The sequence below is a fragment of the Mirounga leonina genome, unplaced genomic scaffold (assembly GCF_011800145.1).
Source record: "Mirounga leonina isolate KUSES-001 unplaced genomic scaffold, KU_Mleo_1.0 Mir_165, whole genome shotgun sequence".
Lineage (NCBI taxonomy): Eukaryota > Metazoa > Chordata > Mammalia > Carnivora > Phocidae > Mirounga > Mirounga leonina.
This window is the reverse complement of record NW_023270415.1, coordinates 73,275,969-73,297,359: the sequence shown is the minus strand read 5'-3', so window position 1 is coordinate 73,297,359 and position 21,391 is coordinate 73,275,969. Positions and strand designations below refer to the sequence as shown.

Sequence of the window (21,391 nt, the reverse complement as noted above, 5' to 3'; positions counted from 1 at the left end):
CCTGGGTACAGTTTAACTCCTTTCTCAAAACTATCCTTATTGGTTGAGATTTCTGAGGTTCTCCCCTCTGGCATTCTTTCATACAGATACTCCTCCTTCCTCCCCATTCCCACACTCACACTTCCTTCTCTTCTCCCCACCCCCCCTCACCTCCCGCTTCTTTCTCTCCATACCTTTCCCCTCCCCCATCCCACCTCCCCTCTCCTCCCCTCTCCTCCCCTTCTCTCATTCTCCTTGGCCAACTCCTTCAGGCAATACAGAGCTGGCATTCCTTTGCAGGCCTTCTGGTGGCTCACACACTAGGGATGGATCCTTGACTTGGCCTTGCTCGTAGACCCTCCCCGCTGCCCAAGACAAGCCTGGAGAGAGTGGGAAGTGAAGGAGGCTCCAGGTACCAGGGGACAGCAGGATCTCTGTAATGGTGGTGGCCATGTGGGAGGGAGCTGAGAGGTTCAAAGCAGGGGACCCTCACCGCCCTCTGCCAGTGATTTAATGTGATCTAGTCCCTACCTAACAGTGGCCTCCCCTTCTTCTGCCCTCCTCTGACTCAGTGCATTCAAGCCATACTTCACATTTGAGCTTGCTGTTCTGCTGCCTGGAATGCTCTTCCTGACATTTACATAGTTGCCCCAGCTTGTCACTTAGGTCTCACCCCAAAATGTCACCTTCACAAAGAGGCCTTCCAGGACCAGCCAATGTAAAGAAATTCCCCACTTCTAGCACATTTTCTAGCTATTTTGTTTCCTCAAAGCATCCACCAATCTTGGCAATTACACTATTTGTTTGTTTTCCATTACTGTCTTCCATCTTTCCAGAATACAAGTTTTATGAGTGCAGGGATCTTGTATGCCCAGGTCCGAAAACACTGCCCCTCTCAGTAGAAGCTCACTCACTTGAGGTTTAGTAATTGAATGAATGAACAGAGACTCAGGCAAGAGAGGGAATGACTTGCTAGAGCCCAGGTTAAGAGCCAAGCCAATTCTGGGAGTTCTTTCTCTTTCTTCAAACCTCTGTTCGCCTGAGCCGGCAAGGGCCAAGGGCCAAGGGCCAAGGGAGGTGAGGGCTGCTCTATCCACCTTGAACCAGAAACCAAACAGGGAGCCACCCAGAGTGTGTGGGCTCACGGCGCGCTGGGCCTTGGCCAACCCAGCAACTTGGATTTTACTTCCAAAGCCAAGAAGCAGGGTTGGGAGGTGACCAGAGAACATAAAGCTGCAGCGGTCAGGCCAATGCCGAAGGTCGACAGAAGAACCCCCCCAACCCCGCCTCGGTCCCTCCCCGCCTTCCCCCCCTTTGTCCCCACGCCCAGCCCGGGGAAAGCCCTAACACCCACAGGGGCGAGGGCAGCCCCGCTTGGCGGCCTCAGAGCAGGCCACCCGCGAGGCGCGCGGGGTGGGGGGCGGCGAGGGGGGCGGGGCGCTGCGGGGGCTTCCCGCCGCGACGGGGCGGGACAATGGGGCCCCACCCCGGCGAGGGAGCGGGGCGGCGGCGTGCGCTCGGCCCGCCGCGCGCTGGCTCGCCGCGGCTGCTGCGGGGCTGAGGCTGGAGCGGGCGGGGAGGGGCGCGGGGCGGGGGGGAGAGCGGAGGAGGGCGGAGGCGGCGGCGGCGCGTGTGGCTTGCGGGCGGGCGGGCGGGCGGGCGGGCGGTTGGCACCGGGCTTGTAAATAAACTGCGATGCTGTCTCGGGCTCGCCGGCCCGGGTGCCGCCGCCGCCGCCGCCGCCCCGGAGCCGCGGTGCCAGGCTCCCGCCGCCGCGCGCCCTAGCGCCTCCGCGCCAGCCTCGCGCGCCCTCGCCCGCTCCCCGCAGCCCCCGGCCCGCGCCCCTCGGGGTCCCGCGGCTGACCCGCGCGGGATGTGACCCCTTCCCGCTGCCCGGCCTCCCCTGCCCCCCGGGGGGCCCGCCTTTGCTTGCTTTTGGGGGGGGTGGGGAGCGGCGCGCGGATCATGGCATTGGAGTTCCCGGGCTTGCAGCCGCCGCCGCCGCCCCATCCACGCACCCCGAGCGCCCCTTCTTCCCCGAGCAGCAGCGGAGAAGGCGAAGCGGCCGGCGGGGGCGAGGCAGATGGGGCTCAAGGCGCGCAGGGCGGCGGGGGCGGCTGGCGGCGGCGGCGACGGGGGCGGCGGCGGCGGGGCCGCTAACCCGGCCGGAGGGGACGCGGCGGCGGCCGGCGACGAGGAGCGGAAAGTGGGGCTGGCGCCGGGCGACGTGGAGCAAGTCACCTTGGCGCTCGGGGCCGGAGCTGACAAAGACGGGACTCTGCTGCTGGAGGGCGGCGGCCGCGACGAGGGGCTGCGGAGGACCCCGCAGGGCATCGGGCTCCTGGCCAAGACCCCCCTGAGCCGCCCTGTGAAGAGGAACAACGCCAAGTACCGGCGCATCCAAACTTTGATCTACGACGCCCTCGAGAGACCGCGGGGCTGGGCGCTGCTCTACCACGCGCTCGTGTGAGTACCCAGCCGCTCGGCGGCGCAGGTTGGGGCTCGGGTGCGGGCTGGAGCCAGGACGGCTGTGGGGCCTTAAAGCCCAGGGGCGCCGGTGGGCTGAGGAGGAGACCAGTCTGTCCTCCGTGTTCCTCCGCTGTGTGTGTCCGTGTGTCTGTGAGCCACTCTCTGGCTGTTGGACACCAGGGCTTCAAAGACCCAAGCGTGGTTCCCCAGCTAATCTGGAGATTGGATTGGCGTGTTTGTGCGCGCGCGGGTGCGCATTTATGGCACCTTCTCCGGATGTTGGTATTGAAGCTTAAAAGAATGATGTGGTTTTTCCAATTAACGTGGGGGATGAACAGGATAAAGCGGATCCCTCCCATACGCTCTGTGTTTCTGCTTGGGGTGGGTCCCTTCTCCTGGGATCGCTACTGAGTTTAGATGATGCGTCCTGGAGTTAGGGATGGGAGTGGTACACTGCCCATAGTGGTGTGTGTGTGTGTGTGTGTGTGTGTGCGCGCGCGCGCGCGTATGTGCACGAGCGCGCGCATGAGCGCGGGTATCAGTAGCTTGCTTGTGCTACCCTTCTTAGGGCTCCATCCTGATATAGAACCTGGTGTTGCCCTAGTTGGGGGCTTGGACTGGTCAAAATGTGCATCTTTGGATTATTTTTATGGAAGTTAATGAGCAGGAGAGAGAATATAAGAGAATGAGAATATCTCAGGCTCCAGCCTAGACAGAGGAGCTGGGGCTTAACAGTGCCAGATCAGGTCCGGGGCTTATTTTGGCTGAGGTACCTCCATGATTTGGTCCTGATATCCCCTCAACATCAACTGCTGTCCCCTTCTCTCACTTTGGCTGGACAAGGGTGCGGGCCATGTGATGGGGCTTGGGCTGGAGGTTTGACCCCAGGCACCCTTCCCCTAGAAAGCATCTCCTTGCTAGTCAGGATGAACATGCACTGCCAGGGAAGGAAGACGGAACTCCGTTCTGCACTGACACTCGGGACAGGAAATCTTCTTGCACTTGAGGGAGTGGGGGGGAGGATGGTAGTGGTGACTTCTCACCTAGGAGACAAAATCAGAGCTGTCAGCCTACACCCCAGGGCCGGCAGGGCATCTCCAGTTGCCCCTTGCCTCCTGTCTGTGGCTTAGTCATTCTGATGGCTGCTTCTTGGGAAGCTGTACGTTATCAGGGTTTGGGCGGGGAATTGGCCATAACTTTGGCCCTTCTTGTGCCTTTAGTAGTGGATATTCCTCTGTGTCCTCCTCCAACTGACCACGACTGTTGTGGTCCCAGGGAGTTCAGGGAGCCTTGGAGTTGCTACCTGCCAATCATCTTTGGTTGCAATGGCTTTTCCAGGTTTGGCCACCAGGTGGGGGCGTCTGCCCAGGACCTCAGACTTGGCAACAGGTTTCTTCTGAGAGGTTGCAGAAGCCTGGAAAGGGTGCCTCCCTGAAGCTGAGGAACTGGCAGGAAGGAGGGGGCATCCAGCCAGGAACATGGATTCCTGATGGTCCAGCCTCTGGCATCCACTTCCTCCTGAATTTGCAGGTGTTCGTGGCTGGAGAGAAGGCCTAGCAAGGGTTACTCTTCCATTTGCTTTCTTCAGGTGGTAAAAAGGGATGAAAAATATATTCATCTCTGTTTCTAGCACTGTGTTTAGTTCAACTGAACTGAAGGGGGTTCAGTTAAATTAAGTGTTTAGTTAAATTGAAACTGGAATGTGATAGTAAAAAAAAGCTCGGATCTGAGTGCACCCATACATAAAGAGACTCAACATGTCCTTTTGCATGTAAATGGCATTCACTATTTATTGGCTGACTTCCAAACCTGGGGTTTCACTGAAGTTTGTGGGGTCCCTCTTTCTTCACCTCCCGCCATTCCCAGACAACACCCCTGCCCTGCCTGCCTTACCCCTGGGGGAGGGATAGCTAAGGCCTGTTGTTGACGGAGCCTCGATTTTATCCTTCTTTCGAATTATTCCATCACGCAGAAGCAGGTTTGAGAATGCCCAAACCTGTAGCCTTGTTTCCCAGAGAGGACCAGGAAAATCTGAGAGCGTGGCATAAGGAAGAGGTGAAGACCTAGCCAGATGCTTCAGACATGCAAATCATTTATTTCATTGAACTCTCTCCAGGATTTTATGAGGTGGGAATTACTGTCTACATATTAGAGATGAGAGTAAGAAAACTTCAATGAAACCCCTTGTCCAAGATCACACAGCTGCTGTTCTGGCTGCTCACATCTGAATGCAGTGGGTCAACTGTGTTTCTGAGCTGGATCCCAGTTCTGACCCTCTGCCAACAGTTGCAGGGCTCTGAGTATTTCACTGGGCATCACTGGGTACCCCTTGCCCATTGATAACACAGGGCTCGTAAGAACACCTCCGCCTTCACTTGCTAGCTCACAGCTGTTAATGGCTAGAAATGGGGTTTGGAAACAAAACAGGGGCTAGTCGGAACCCAGGGAAGCACGGTGTTCAGGAAATGCGGAGTGGGCTAAGGCGGTGGTGGGATTGCAGGTTCTGACTCATTGGGAATTATACAGGAAAGCATGCTGGGCTGGGTGTGAGCTCCTAATACTGAAGCATACCCAGTCAGTGGATACACTGTGCATCCCCCCTCCAGCTTAGCAGGAAGTGCAGTCAAGTGAACAAATTGAACTTTTCATTGATGATTCAGGATTTTGCAAGGCACTGTAATTCGTGCTTCGAAGCGTCCGTTATCCTGTTCTGGGCTGTAGCTAATGGCATAAGGGGGCTGGGAAATTGGGCTGACCTTGGGCTCACAATCTAGTGCATACTTTTATTTTATCTTTTTAATGAATTGGACCCATGAGATGCGATTCCCATCCCCCCCACTGCTCCTGTCCTGAAGGTAGAATACAGCAAATGTGGAGACCAAAGACCCCCACCCTACCTAACCCTGCTCCCTTTGCCTTAAATGCTCATCCCTATTTTTTCCTGGCTACTCACTTTCACCTTGGCCCAGCTCTGATGTGGCTTCCTCTGGGAAGCTTTTCTCTGACCCCACCACCCCCTCCCCAGGTTGAGTTAGAATTGCCCTCCTCTGCAATGTCCCTAGCTGTAGGATTTTGCACATTACATTAGATTGATCTGTTTGCTCATCTCTGCCATTGAACCAAGAGCTACTTGGGAATAGGGCCATGGTGTTCTTTGGCGTTCTGTTTCTGGCAGGCTGTGGGGTCCGTGGTGGTTACTGGATAAGCACTGATTGACTGGGTGAGTGAAAGAATACTCTCAGCTCACTGAGACTTCGCTGTGAATAGTTTTAATGTTATCACCACCATCACCACCACAAGTAGGTACAGTCAGCATTATAGGATTTTAGTGAAAAGAATAGCTGGCAGAAGTCTTAAAATGGACTAAGGGGGGGCGCCTGGGTGGCTCAGTTGGTTAGGCGACTGCCTTCGGCTCAGGTCATGATCCTGGAGTCCCAGGATCGAGTCCCGCATCGGGCTCCCTGCTCGGCGGGGAGTCTGCTTCTCCCTCTGACCCTCCTCCCTCTCATGCTCTCTGTCTCTCATTCTCTCGCAAATAAATAAATAAAATCTTTAAAAAAAAAAGGACTAAGGGGAGGAGGGGACAGGGTGGGAGACCATGCTTTGACCCCAGTGAGCCTGATCCCTTCTCTGCTTCCTGAGCCTGAAAAGGATCCTGCTGTTGTGGAGAAAGTGCTGGATTTGGAGCTCCTCCCATCTGGACCACCTGAGGTCTCTGTGATTTTGCATGGCCCGGAGGTTGGGATTGGCCCCTGTCACAGGGTGGTGTTCAGGTTTCAAGTGTATGAATGAAATTAGCCCAACACCAGGCACTGAATATTCATTAGTTGATTCTGAATAGGGGTCTCCTTAGAAGCACATACCACTGTCGTGCTCTGACATTGTCCTGGGACTCCCCTTCCTTAGCCTGTCAGCAGAGAGATGCTGGCTTCTTCTTGGTGCTATTGTTGGATGGACTCTCTGCACAAACCTTCTGCTCCTCTCACCACCTCCCTGCAGCCATCACTCACTCACCTGTTGACGGACCAAGGGGACATGGTCACAGGAAGTACCTCCCGTTTGCATTCAGAGGTGGGCTGGCCCCTGGGGACCAGGTTGGGGGAGGTGGCAGGCAAAGCTGAGAGGTGGGGCACAAGGACCCAGCAGCTGCTCTGGAATGTAAGGGCTTGGCTGGTGGTCTTAGCCTATTGACTGGAAGATCTACAGTCCCTTTTTTTAGAGGCTGATCAGTATTCCATGTTCTTTCTCCATTCATCTGTTGATGGACATGTAGCTCATTTGTACATCTTGGCTATTATGAATAGTGTTTCAGTGAACCTGGAAGTGCTAATATCTCTGAGATCCCAATTTCAATTCTTTTGGATCCATATTCAAAGGTGAGATGGCTGCATCATATGGTAGCTCTATTTTTAATTTTTGAGGAACCTCCATATTGTTTTCCATTGTTTCCCCCATTCCAATGTTTCCACCATTTTGCATTCCCGTCCACGGCGTGCAAGGTTTGCAGTTTCTCCCCATCCTCACCAACACTGTTTCTCTTGGTTTTGATTTTGTTTCCGTTTTTGTCTTTTTTTTTTTTTTTTTTTTGATAATAGCTCTCCTGACAGGTGTGAGGTGCGGTATCATTGTGACAATCTTTATTCAGCTGTAAGAGCATGGTCTTTGGAGTAAGACCCAGGTTTAATCCAATCTGCTCTTTTCTGGCTGTGTGACCTGGAGTAATTTGCTCACTTTCCTGGATTTCAGTTTCTTTATTTCTTTTTTTTTTTTTTAAAGATTTATTTATTTATTTGAGAGAGCGAGAATGAGAGAGAGTACATGAGAGGGGGGAGGGTCAGAGGGAGAAGCAGGCTCCTCGCTGAGCAGGGAGCCCGATGCGGGACTTGATCCCAGGACTCCAGGATCATGACCTGAGCCGAAGGCAGTTGCTTAACCAACTGAGCCACCCAGGCGCCCCCTCAGTTTCTTTATTTCTGATATGGAGATAGTCAGGCCTACCTCCCGGGGTTCTTGTGAAATTTAATTGAGGTGATGATATACAACACCTAAACATTGCCTTATGTTGGTTTGCAACCTTGGGCATTCCCCAGGTTAAATCCAAAACTGGCCCCCTCTGCAGACAGAGGGCAAGGGGAGAGGGAAGTAAGAGGAGGGCCACTCCAGATCCCTAAGTGGCAGGTTTCATAAGCAAGGGGACTTATATGTGAGGCTTGTCTTGGACACTGAAAGATGAGCAGGTCTTCCCACCCACTCTCCAGAATCTTAAAGGTTTTCAGAGAGTCCTTAATGGGGTTTGGTCACATACCCAATACAGACGGTGTCAGCAGCACCTTACTCTCAAGGCTGCATCTTTGGAACAGCTCCCACTGTGGGAACGGTGGAGGAGGGAGCGCACGGTCCAAGAACGGGGGAGGTGGTGAGGTCCAACTCGAGGGTCACCCTGCGGTCACGTCCTCTCAGTGACCTCCCCCAACACACTGAAGATAGTCAGTAAATATTGTTTCCTTCTTGCTTCTCCTCTCAATCCTATTTTAATCTGCCTTCCTCTTGCCCCTCTCATCAAACCCTTGCCCCTCTCCCCTCTCTAATAACCTTGTTTTATTTTCTTTTCCTTTTCTGAACTCCTTGCCTTATTCCTGGCTTTTGTTTTTTATGATGCTTGCAAACCACTCAGATGAAAAAGTCAAGGAAGGGGTTGATTGCAAGCACCCACAGTCGCAGGTGTCTGGACCCCAGTGAGGCGGTGCGCTGAGAGGGTCTGTGACCCCAGGTGCCTGGTATCTCACTGTCCAGGAGCCAGGCTCACGCAGGTGGCTGTCGGTGCTGGAAGGGAGGGTACATTTTCTCTCCTTTACAACTGAAAACAGGTTCTGAAAAGTTATGTGATTTGTCCAGATGCTTGGAGCTACCTAAGTGGTAGAGCTGGGACCCCGCAGGAGTGTCCCACCTCTGTCACTGTCTTCATCATGTCACTGTTGTCCCCAATGGCAGACGATGCAGAAGAAAGGTAGCAGAGACTGAAACTCTACCTTCCTGGGTCAGGCGCTTTGTACAGCTGCTTTCCTGAAAAGTCCCCAGGGGAGAGGAGCCTGGCTGGCCCAGTCAGTAGAACATGAGACTCTTGATCTCAGGGTCCTGAGTTTGAGCCCCATGTTTGGCGTAGAGCTTACTTTGAAAAAAAATCCCCAGGGGAAAGCAGATCGGCTGGTCTGCCGGCTTTGTACACATGGAGTAACAGTAAGATGTTTCAAACTTTGATATACATGTGAATCACCTAGGCAAGAAGGGACGTTAAGGAAAATCTGGCAGATATTTCTTGAACCAGTCATTGAACTTGTGCATAATTAATACAATGGACCCTACCCTCCTCTTGAATAATTCAGTGGAAATGAGCAACATACCTGCAGTCGTGCCTAAAATGACCTGAATACAATCATGAAGAAATAATAAACAAATTCACATTGTGGGAAATCCTGCAAGATGTCTGGCACAGTCTCTTCCAAAGGGTCCCTGTCAGAAGAACAAATAAGGAAACTGTCTCAGTTAAAGGAGCTCAAAGAGATATGACAGCCAAATGTAGTGCATGCACAGAAACAAGTGGGACCACATCAAGCTAAAATGCTTCTGCCCAGAAAAGAAGCAGTCAACAGAATGGAAAGGCATCCTGCAGAATGGGAGAAAATATTTGCAAATCCTATATTTGATCAGGGCTTAATATCCAAAATATATAAGGAACTCCTACAACTCAACAGCAAGAAAGCAAATGATCCTGTTAAAAAATGGGCACAGGACCTGAATAGACGAGAAGATACACAGAGGGCCAATGTGTACGTGAAAAGGTGTTCAACACCTGCTCACCATCAGTGAAATGCAAATGAAAACCCCAGAGAGGTGATAGAATGGCTATGATCAGTAAACCATGAAATAGCAAGTGTTGGCGAGGATATGAAGAAAAAGGAACTCTCGTGCACTGTTGGTGGGAATTTAATTGGTATACAGTTATCACAGTACATAAAACAGTATGGAAGTTCCTTTAAAAACTCAACATAGAACTATGAGATGATTCAGCAATTCCACTTCTGGGGATTTGTCTGAAGGAAATGTAAGCACTGTCTTACCTTTGATAACATGTGGAACCCCAATTGCAGCAAAATGTTTAGCAGTTAAGACAAGGAAACAGTCTAAATGTCCACGGATGCATGAATGGGTAAAGGAAATGTAGTATATACACACAATGGAATGCTGTCCAGCCATGAAAAAGAAGGAGATCATGCCATTTGCAATGACATGGACACAGATGAACCTTGAGGCTACTATGTTAAGAAAACTAAGTCAGACAGAGAAAGACGAATACTGTATGGTCTCACTTATATGTGGGATCTTAAAAAACTGAACTTAGGAACAGAGATCAGATGGGTGGTTGCCAGTGGCTGGGGCCTGGGGGGAATTGGGTGAAGATGGTCAAAAGGTACAAACTTCCAGTTATAAGATGAACACGTTCTGGGGATCTACTGCACAGCGTGGAGACTATAGTCAACAGTACTGTGTTGTATATTTGAGAGTTGCTCAGAGAGTAGATCTTAAGAGTCCTCATCACACACACATACACACACAGAGGTAACTGTGTGAGGTGCTGGATATGTTTCTGAACCTTATGTGGTAGTCATTTCATTATATATGTATGTATCAAATCATGACATGGTACATCTTAAACTTACACGATGTTATATGTCAGTTATGTCTCAGTAAAGCTGGAAAAAACACAAGTGACTTTCATGATTCTTGATTGGATCCCAGATTGAAAAAAATAAATAACAATAAAGGATATTATTATAGGGAAGGTGAAGAAAATTTGAACGTGGACTCCATATTAGATAACATCATTATGTCAAAATTTAATTTCTTGAGTGTGGCCATTGCATTGTGGCTACGTAGGCGAATGTTCTATTTTTTACGAGCCACGTGGTGTAATCTTTAGTGGTCAGGTGTCATGATACCTACAACTTACTTTGCCATGTGGGGCACGCATACAGACCATGCAAACATGTAAATGTGCACATACCACATACCCACAGAAGAGAGAGAAGGAGGCACTTATGGCAAAAATATTAACAGTCAGAAGGTCACAGCGAAGAGAATGTATATGGGTATTATAGTACTCTTAACTTTAAGTTTAAAAAAAATCAAAAAGTTAAAAGTACTTAAAAAAAAAAAGACTAAATGCACACAGACAGCACAGGGCACATATAGGAAAACAGATGACAGGCCCCACCCCAGAAATTGATGCCGTTGGTCTGTGGGGGTCCAGGCATGGTCCTTAAGTGATTCCAATATGAAGCCAGGCCTGAGAACCATTGGCCGAGCTGGACAGGCTTTGTTGGTTCATGGATTCTGTATAGAACGTACCTGAGGTTCCTGTCCACCTTGGGCTTTTGTCCAGGTAATGCCAACAGACAGTACAGAGGTATAGCTTAGTGGGCCAACGTCATTCGTGTCAAAGCTGCACACGCTGAGTCAGGTGCCAAGCTGTGTGCCAGGCTGTTGAGGCAGATGAGCCGTAATTCTCCTATGGAGGGAGACACTTGAAACAACTAAATTTGAGTAGTCTAGCAAATGCAGTAATAGTATGCAAATGAGGAACCAGGTAGGCAGAAAGGGCATGCACTGTTGAGCCTCCTGTGTTGTGTTAAGGAGATTCCTCCAAAGGAGATTTATGAGACTGGAGGGAAGATGTTTGTCCAGTTGATGACCAGCCTTCCTCTCCTGCTTCGAGAACCGAAGGCTACATGCAATTAACTTGGATACTCCATTATTATTCTTGTGTTATTAGGAAGCTCCCCCGTTCAAGTTTGTATTCATGAAAAATAATTCCATCTATGTTTGAAAGTTTCATAGGTCAACGGGGATCCTATGGTATTTTCCAAAGAATCAACGTCCTGCTCTCTCTTTTTTTGTCTGGGTCTTGAAGTTTTGACAGAATGAAAAGAGAATTTGTTACATCTCTTTAAAATTGAGCAATGTAAAAAGAAGCAAGGGAAAGGTCTTCCAGTGTGGATTGATTAAAAACCCTTTGTAGACACAGTGCCATGTGGCTCTGGTCTGGGGTGGCCCAAGACAGCTGTGGGTTTGTGAGAAGGTCATTGGGTGAGCTGTTAGGAGAATTGCATTAGCCATGTGGTTCGGACACCTCACTAGTCCCACCATCTGCAGATGCCTTCTGCATGGGATTGATGTAAGAATCCCGGGAGAAAATGTGTGAGGGAATGCTTTGGGAACTATGGTGGCATTTCCCTAAAGCTCTAGAAGGATCAGATGAGTCCATGGTTGGGACCTCTCTGTCTGGGTCTGAGAATCTGCCCACGCACACATTTGCCACATTGCTGTTGTTATGCATTACCTGATACCAGGAACCCATCAGTAATCTAACTCAGCATGCACATCCACAGGGATGGAAGGGGACCTTTGGGGACACTGACGAGGAAGAGGTTTGCAGGTGACAAGGTGATGTCAATACTGAGGTCTCGGGCCACCTCTGGTTATGCTGGTGTCATAGGATGCAGATATGGTGCCTTCCAAACTGTGGTCTTGTTGGATGGGACTTTGCATTCTGCCACAGACGAATAGAGGAATTTGTTTGAAATGTGCTCTTGGGAGAACAAACTAGGTTATAATTCAGGAATAAGATTGCTTTTTGCTTGTAGTTTATGAAGAATAAAAGTGTGTATGTAGCAGTTGGCTCATGGAACACGCCATACCTTGGCTCTGCTTGGGTTCCTCCTATAGTGGGCTTCTCTCCTTGCTGAAGACCTAAGCTAGGATCTCCTTTTCCTCTCTTCCATCCTCCCTCCTTCCAGAGACGTGTAAAATCGTCTGGACCCTCTAAGACTGTAACAGTTGAGTTGGGGCATATAAGCCCAACATATCAATTATAAGCAATGTTTTTGCATCATTTCATAGTTTATTATAGCCCTCCTTGGGCAACATCAATAGGATTCCTGCTTTATACATATGAGTAACAAAAATTCTTAGAGCAAATCCCTTCTTTTTTTTTTTTTTTTGCCACATCTGGCTTTCTTAAGGAGTAGGCAGCCTGACAGAGTTTCTTTGCCACTGACCCTTAGATTCTTTGTAAACTTTCGTTAGCAGTTCAAGCCCGTTTCTGCCATTATGGGTGTCTTTTTGAAGGGATGGGGTGAAATATTATCCAACATACTGCACTAGGGGAATGTGTTCATCCAGTCCCGACCATCTGTACTAATGGAAAATCACTTAGCACTATCACACTGTTTATCTCCCTACTCCTACCCTTTCTTAGAGTCTTACATCAATCCCAGCTTTTGCTTTATCTCACCCCACATATATCAGTCATGGATGCTTCTCCACCTGGTGATGTCAGTCCAGAAAATGGAACCAGAAGGCCTTAGTATTCAGCAAGTCTAATCAAACTGATCAGCAGTAATTACATAACAGCAGTTTATGGGATTTATGGACCCAGCCCCGAGAGAGGCACTTGGCCGATTATAGACCTCAGAGGACTTCAGAGCTGGAAGGAATGGTAGAGAAGATGAAACTGAGGTCCAGAGCCCTTAAAAACTTGCCTACAGTCATGCTGATGACAAAGGAAGGACCTGAACTCGGGTCTTCTTCCAAGGCTGGGTTCCATGCAGCCACGTCGGCTTCTGCTCATGATGCTCCAACAGCTGTGTACCAATGGAGAAGTTTCGCTACAGCTGAATTCTTCTGGGTTGCACTGGCTTAGGGTCTGGATCAAATGAACAGAAGAAAGAGGAAAGCCAGGGGCAGGCTGATCTGGAGTCCATACACAGGTTTCAGGCGGCCTCTTGCCAAGGAGGATTTCTCTTCTACTAAAATTCCCAATACCCAGACCACCTTTTCCCCACCTCCCCCCCACCCCCCACCCTCTAGCCCTCTGCCAAGAGTCGTATCAAGTAGTCTCTGCTTTCCATTGAGGTCAGCACGGAGTTGGAGCATTCAAAACCCGCATCTTGTAACTAATGTTTTTATCCGTTTGGGTTGTTATACTGTCACATATGGGACAGCACTGCCGTTTGGTCCGTTCATGGAAACCTGATTTATTTTCATTAACAAGAGGAACTGACATTTGTAGAGTTGCTTCTCTGTGCCATGTTGGGCTTAACACTCGAGATGATTCTCCTAACGTGTGGCTGAGAGCCCAGCCCCAGGATCCCAGAGTTCTAACCCTGAGGCTTCGGCTCTTTGGCTCTGTAGCCTTAACAAGTCATTTTACTTTTAATCAGTTAAATGGACCTAATACTCCCTGCCTTACAGGTTGTTGAATGGATTAAATGAAGTAATTCACGCAAGTGCTCAGCAGAGTGCTAGCATTGGATCTTAGCCTGTGTTCCTCTGGTTGCTCTCTGAGCCAAAGAGCTCAGGGCAAATGGTTTATTTAACACAGGATTATCCCATCTTGTTTTCACTATCTCCTCTTTGAGGAGTTTTTAAGACCTGTTTCCCCTAATTGCCCCCACCCATGACATTTTAATGCCACCGGTATATTGCATATTTCTTTGTAGACTGTGTGTATATCTGAGCTTGATATAAAAAAAGAGTAAGATTTTTTTCACCTAGCCCCATTCCCCCCAAGAACTGATTTTGCCCCCCTTGAAGATGATACCATTCCTATTGAGAATGCACAATTTAGGAGGTGATTCCAAAAAAAAAAAAAAAAATAGAGAAATAACTAAAACAGGGGAAAGGCAGGGAAATCCGACAGAAAGGAGAAAGTGGCTGGAGGACACATTTTCAAGCAGGTTACCATGGGGTCCTTAAAGCTCAGCCCCTGGGGACCCTGGACTGCAGTGTGGAAAGATGCACAATTATCCTCAAACTCCATCCATCCCTGGCTCAGGGCTGCTCCATGATATTACCTCTCAGAGAAATCCCTTCGATGGAAATTTGGGCTCTTTGTCAAAGGTATTTGTCAAAGGCCACATTTGGCAGGTGCTGCCAGTGGGTTCTGGAGCAGAATGGGAGGGGACCGGCCATGACTGCTACTCACATCGTTTAAGTGAAGGAAATATCGTGATATGAGTTCACAGGTGTTTCTATGTCTTCTCAGTGGTTCTTAAGTAAAGGAAGTCTTTGTGGCCTGAGGGTCATGGTAATTCTGTAGTGCTTTTCCCCGTCATTAATTTTTCATTTAGGACAGTCATTCAAGAAAAAAAATCTGAAATAAAAGTATGTGTAAATATGTCAGTTCAGTGCCTGGTTTCTAGCGATAGCTAACATTTCTGAGCTCCGCTGTGTGCCAGAATTCTCAAACCTGGCACCATGAAACCATTGTCTGTGATACCCTTTGGGGGAAGGAGCTGTCTCCTGTTGAGATTATCGTGTGTTCACATATTAGGAATTTTCACAAAATAGAACAGGAGAGTTGCTTAAAATAAGCCTGGAGACCTTCACTCCTGCTGACACTATGATTCTGAGTGGTTTTAGCAATACTTTCAAAGAATGAAGAATCTTACTAATTTATAATGTGAGAAACATTAGCATTTTCAAAACAAGATGAAAATAGATATTCCAGTTGCTCTTACAAACACATCTTTTGCTGAGAAAATGGAAGGATCATGGTTGTAAAGTGTGATCCCATGACTTTCGTCCTTTGCCTCCGTTCTGGTTTTCTGGGGAAGTAATTAACATTCACACTTCAGGATTCTGGAATGATAGAGGGAATGTTGAGATTTCTTCTTCTTTTTTTTTGTAGTTAATATTGTACCACTTTATTTCAAATGCATAAAAAGTACAATTGTATTTTTTTGCTATGGTTATCATATATTTATAATTCATGCATTGCCATATATTTACAATTCATGCATTGCCAGTCCCACAAAAATCTAATGCAATAATTTTTGCTTTAAAAAGTCTTATGTACATTTAAAAAATTAAGAGAAAAAGTTTTCTTTTTACCAAAAAAAATAAGAGAAAAAATGTTTTCTTTTTACCAATATGTTTACCATTTATGTTTTTCATTTTTTATTGAAGAATCAAGTATCCACTGTATATGGTGTCCCTTAAGCTTTAACATACTTCAGCATTTAGTATATGCCAGGTCTGCAGGTGACAAATCCTCTTAGTTTTCTCATATTTTTCTCTATATTTTGCCTTCATTTTTTTAATTAATTTTTTATTGTTATATTAATCCCCATACGTTACATCATTAGTTTTAGATGTAGTGTTCCATGCTTCATTGTTTGTGCATAACACCCAGTGCTCCATGCAGAACATGCCCTCTTTAATACCCATCACCAGGCTAACCCATCCTCCCCCCGCTCCCCTCTAGGACCCTCAGTTTGTTTTTCAGAGTCCATCGTCTCTCATGGTTCATCTCCCCCTCCGATTTCCCCCCCTTCCTGCTATCTTCTTCTTCTTTTTTTTTTTCTTAACATATATTGCATTATTTGTTTCATAGGTACAGATCTGAGATTCAACAGTCTTGCACAATTCATGGTGCTTACCAGAGCACATACCCTCCCCAGTATCTATCACCCAGTCACCCCATCCCTCCCATCCCACCCCCACTCCAGCAACCCTCAGTTTGTTTCCTGCGATTAAGAATTCCTCATATCAGTGAGGTCATATGATACATGTCTTTCTCTGATTGACTTATTTCGCTCAGCATAATACCCTCCAGTTCCATCCACGTCGTTGCAAATGGCAAGATCTCATTCCTTTTGATGGCTGCATAATATTCCATTGTATATATATACCACCTGTTCTTTATCCATTCATCTGTCGATGGACATCTTGGCTCTTTCCACAGTTTGGCTATTGTGGACATTGCTGCTATAAGCATCGGGGTGCACGTACCCTTTCTGATCCCTACTTTTGTATCTTTGGGGTAAATACCCAGTAGTGCAATTGCTGAATCATATGGTAGCTCTATTTTCAACTTTTTGAGGAACCTCCATACAGTTTTCCAGAGTGGCTGCACCAGCTTGCATTCCCACCAACAGGGTAGGAGGGTTCCCCTTTCTCCGCATCCCCACCAACATCTGTCGTTTCCTGACTTGTTAATTTTAGCCATTGTGACTGGTGTGAGGCGGTATCTCATTGAGGTTTGGATTTGGATTTCCCTGATGCCAAGTGATGTTGAGCACTTTTTCATGTGTCTGTTGGCCATTTGGATGTCTTCTTTGGAAAAATGTCTGTTCATGTCTTCTGCCCATTTCTTGATTAGATTCTTTGTTCTTTGGGTGTTGAGTTGATAAGTTCTTTATAGATTTTGGATACTAGCCCTTTATCTGATATGTCATTTGCAAATATCTTCTCCCATTCTGTTGGTTGTCTTTTGGTTTTGTTGACTGTTTCTTTTGCTGTGCAAAAGCGTTTTATCTTGATGAAGTCCCAATAGTTCATTTTTGCCCTTGCTTCCCCTGCCTTTGGCGATGTTTCTAGGAAGAAGTTGCTGCGGCTGAGGTCAAAGAGGTTGCTGCCTGTGTTCTCTAGGATTTGGATGGACTCCTGTCTCACATTGAGGTCTTTCAACCATTTGGAGTCTATTTTTGTGTGTGGTGTAAGGAAATGGTCCAGTTTCATTCTTCTGCACGTGGCTATCCAGTTTTCCCAACACCATTTGTTGAAGAGACTGTCTTTGTTCCATTGAACATTCTTTCCTGCTTTGTCAAAGATGAGTTGACCATAGAGTTGAGGGTCCATTTCTGGGCTCTCTATTCTATTCCATTGATCTATGTGTCTGTTTTTGTGCCAGTACCATGCTGTCTTGATGATGACAGCTTTGTAATAGAGTTGGAAGTCCAGAATTGTGATGCCGCCAGCTTTGCTTTTCTTTTTCAACATTCCTCTGGCTATTCTAGGTGTTTTCTGGTTCCATACAAATTTTAGGATTATTTGTTCCATTTCTTTGAAAAAAGTGGATGGTATTTTGATGGGGATTGCATTGAATGTGTAGATTGCTCTAGGTAGCATTGACATCTTCACAGTATATGTTCTTTGAATCCATGAGCATGGAACGTTTTTCCATTTCTTTGTGTCTTCCTCAATTTCTTTCATGAGTATTTTATAGTTTTCTGAGTACAGATCCTTTGCCTCTTTGGTTAGATTTATTCCTAGGTATCTTATGGTTTTGGGTGCAATTGTAAATGGGATCAACTCCTTTATTTCTCTTTCTTCTGTCTTGTTGGTGTATAGGAATGCCACTGACTTCTGTGCATTGATTTTATATCCTGCCATTTTACTGAATTCCTGTATGAGTTCTAGCAGTTTTGGGGTGGAGTCTTTTGGGTCTTCCACATAAAGTATCATATCATCTGCAAAGAGTGAGAATTTGACTTCTTCTTTGCCAATTTGGATGCCTTTGATTTCTTTTTGTTGTTTGATTGCTGTGGCTAGGACTTCTAATACTATGTTGAATAGCAGTGGTGATAGTGAATATCCCTGCCCTGTTCCTGACCTTAGGGGGAAAGCTCTCAGTTTTTCCCCATTGAGAATGATATTCGCTGTAGGTTTTTCATAGATGGCTTTTATGATATTGAGGTATGTACCCTCTATGCCTATACTCTCAAAAGTTTTGATCAAGAAAGGATGCTGTACCTTGTCAAATGCTTTTTCTGCATCTATTGAGAGGATCATATGATTCTTATTCTTTCTTTTGTTAATGTATTGTATCATGTTGATTGATTTGTGGATGTTCAACCAACCTTGCAGCCCCAGAATAAATCCCACTTGGTCGTGGTGAATAATCCTTTTAATGTAGTGTTGGATCCTATTGGCTAGTATTTTGGTGAGAATTTTTGCATCCATGTTCATCAGGGATATTGGTCTGTAATTCTCCTTTTAGATGGGGTCTTTGGCTGGTTTTGGGATCAAGGTAATGCTGGCCTCATAAAACGAGTTTGGACGTTTTCCTTCCATTTCTATTTTTTGGAACAGTTTCAGAAGAATAGGTATTAATTCTTCTTTAAATGTTTGGTAGAATTCCCCTGGGAAGCCCTCTGGCCCTGGGCTTTTGTTTGTTGGGAGATTTTTGATGACTGCTTCAATTTCCTTAGTGGTTATAGGTCTGTTCAGGTTTTCTCTTTCTTCCTGGTTCAGTTTTGGTAGTTGATACATCTCTAGGAATGCATCCATTTCTTCCAGGTTATCTAATTTGCTGGCATAGAGTTGCTCATAATATGTTCTTATAATTGTTTGTATTTCTTTGGTGTTGGTTGTGATCTCTCCCCTTTCATTCATGATTTTGTTGATTTGGGTCATTTCTCTTTTCTTTTTGATAAGTCTGGCCAGGGGTTTATCAATCTTGTTAATTCTTTCAAAGAACCAGCTCCAAGTTTTGTTGATCTGTTCTACTGTTCTTTTAGTTTCTATTTCATTGATTTCTGCTCTGATCTTTATTATTTCTCTTCTCCTGCTGGGTTTAGGCTTTATTTGCTGTTCTTTCTCCAGCTCCTTTAGGTGTAGGGTTAGGTTGTGTATTTGAGACCTTTCTTGTTTCTTGAGAAAGGCTTGTATTGCTATATACTTTCCTCTTAGGACTGCCTTTGCTGCATCCCAAAGATTTTGAATAGTTGTGTTTTCATTTTCATTGGTTTCCATGAATTTTTTTAATTCTTCTTTAATTTCCTGGTTGACCCATTCATTCTTCAGTACGATGCTCTTTAGCCTCCATGTATTTGAGTTCTTTCCGACTTTCCTCTTGTGATTGAGTGCTAGTTTCAAAGCATTGTGGTCTGAAAATAGGCAGGGAATGATCCCAATCTTTTGGTACCAGTTGAGACCTGATTTATGACCTAGGATGTGATCGATTCTGGAGAATGTTCCATGGGCACTAGAGAAGAATATGTATTCCGTTGCTTTGGGATGGAATGTTCTGAATATATCTGTGAAGTCCATTTGGTCCAGTGTGTCATTTAAAGCCTTTATTTCCTTGTTGATCTTTTGCTTAGACGATCTGTCCATTTCAGTGAGGGGGGTGTTAAAGTCCCCCACTATTATTGTATTGTTGTCAATGTATTTCTTTGCTTTTGTTATTAATTGCCTTATATAATTGGCTGCTCCCATGTTAGGGGTATAGATATTTACAATTGTTAGATCTTCTTGTTGGATAGACCCTTTAAGTAGGATATAGTGTCCTTCCTCATGTCTTATTACAGTCTTTGGTTTAAAATCTAATTTGTCTGATATAAGGATTGCCACCCCAGCTTTCTTTTGGTGTCCATTAGCATGGTAAATGGTTTTCCACCCCCTCACTTTCAATCTGGGGGTGTCTTTGGGTCTAAAATGAGTCTCTTGCGGACAGCATATCGATGGGTCTTGTTTTTTAATCCAATCTGATAGCCTGTGTCTTTTGATTGGGGCATTGAGCCCATTTACATTCAGGGTAACTATTAAAAGATATGAATTTAGTGCCATTGTATTGCCTGTAAGGTGACTGTTACTGTATATTGTCTGTGTTCCTTTCTGATCTGTGTTGCTTTTAGGGTCTCTCTTTGCTTAATGGACCCCTTTCAAGATTTCTTGTAGGGCTGGTTTCGTGTTTGCAAATTCCTTTAGTTTTTGTTTGTCCTGGAAGCTTTTTATCTCTCCTTCAATTTTCAATGACAGCCTAGCTGGATATAGTATTCTTGGCTGCATATTTTTCTCATTTAGTGCTCTGAATATATCCTGCCAGTCCTTTCTGGCCTGCCAGGTCTCTGTGGATAGGTCTGTTGCCAATCTAATGTTTCTACCCTTGTAGGTTACATATCTCTTCTCCCGAGCTGCTTTCAGGATTTTCTCTTTATCTCTGAGACTCATAAATTTTACTATTAGATGTTGACCTATTTTTATTGATTTTGAGAGGGGTTCTCTGTGCTTCCTGGATTTTCATGCCTGTTTCCTTCCCCAAATTAGGGAAGTTCTCTGCTATAATTTGCTCCATTATACCTTCTGGCCCTCTCTCTCTTTCTTCTTCTTCTGGGATCCCAATTATTCTAATGTTGTTTCGTTTTATGGTATCGCTTATCTCTCGAATTCTGCCCTCGTGATCCAGTAGTTGTTTATCTCTCTTTTTCTCAGCTTCTTTATTTTCCATCATTTCATCTTCTATATTACTGATTCTCTTCTGCCTCATTTATCTTAGCAGTTAGTGTCCCCATTTTTTATTGCACCTCAGTAATAGCCTTTTTGATTTCGACTTGCTTAGATTTTAGTTCTTTTACTTCTCCAGAAAGGGTTTCTCTAATAACTTCCATACTTTTTTCAAGCCCAGCTAGTATCTTTAAAGTGATGATTCTGAACTCTAGATCTGACATCGTACTAATGTCCATATGGAGTAGGTCCCTGGCAGTCGGTACTACCTCTTGTTCTTTTTGTTGAGGTGATTTGTTCCGTCTTGTCATTTTGTCAGGAGGAGAATAGATTAATGAGAGAACAAAATGCTAACAGGTAACAACGTCCCCAGAAAATACACTCTAAACAAATCAGAAAAGACCTGAAGCAGTGGGAAAAGAAAGGGAAAGAGAGAAAAAAGAAAAAGATAAAGATAAAAACAAACAAAAACAGAACAAAACAAACAAACAAAAAAACAGAATATGATCAAATATCAGGCTGGGTATATAAATCAGTGCCACACAGTAGATTTTGGGTGTATTTTGGTCTTTTAGAAGAAAGTGCCTCCCAAAATTTTAAAGAAAGAAAAACTTATATATGTACAAAAATAAGGGTTGATATGATGAAGGGATGGAACATGACTGTAAAGATGGAAATTATAAAAAAATTTATAAAAGGAATTGATAAGAATTTGTTTGAAAAAAGAAAGAAGAGGATTTAAGAAAAAAGAAAAAAAGAGAATGTGATCAGGCAGGGGAGTAGAAAAAACCATACACTAGAGATTTAGGTTATATTTTGATCTGTTAGAAGAAACTATCTCAAAATTTTAAAGAGAGAACAACTTATATATATA

At 45.9% G+C, this 21,391-nt stretch overlaps 1 protein-coding gene across 1 annotated transcript in view; it reads left to right on the top strand.

Annotated features, from left to right (window-relative positions):
• Positions 1–2,047: 2,047 nt before the first annotated feature.
• The window catches only part of KCNQ3 (potassium voltage-gated channel subfamily Q member 3), a 303,877-nt gene continuing 284,533 nt past the window's right edge, over positions 2,048–21,391 (top strand). The window contains exon 1 of the mRNA XM_035011963.1: positions 2,048–2,445. Coding sequence (XP_034867854.1) covers positions 2,063–2,445 — 383 coding nt within the window. The 5' untranslated portion in view covers positions 2,048–2,062. The remainder of the gene's footprint in view (positions 2,446–21,391) is intronic.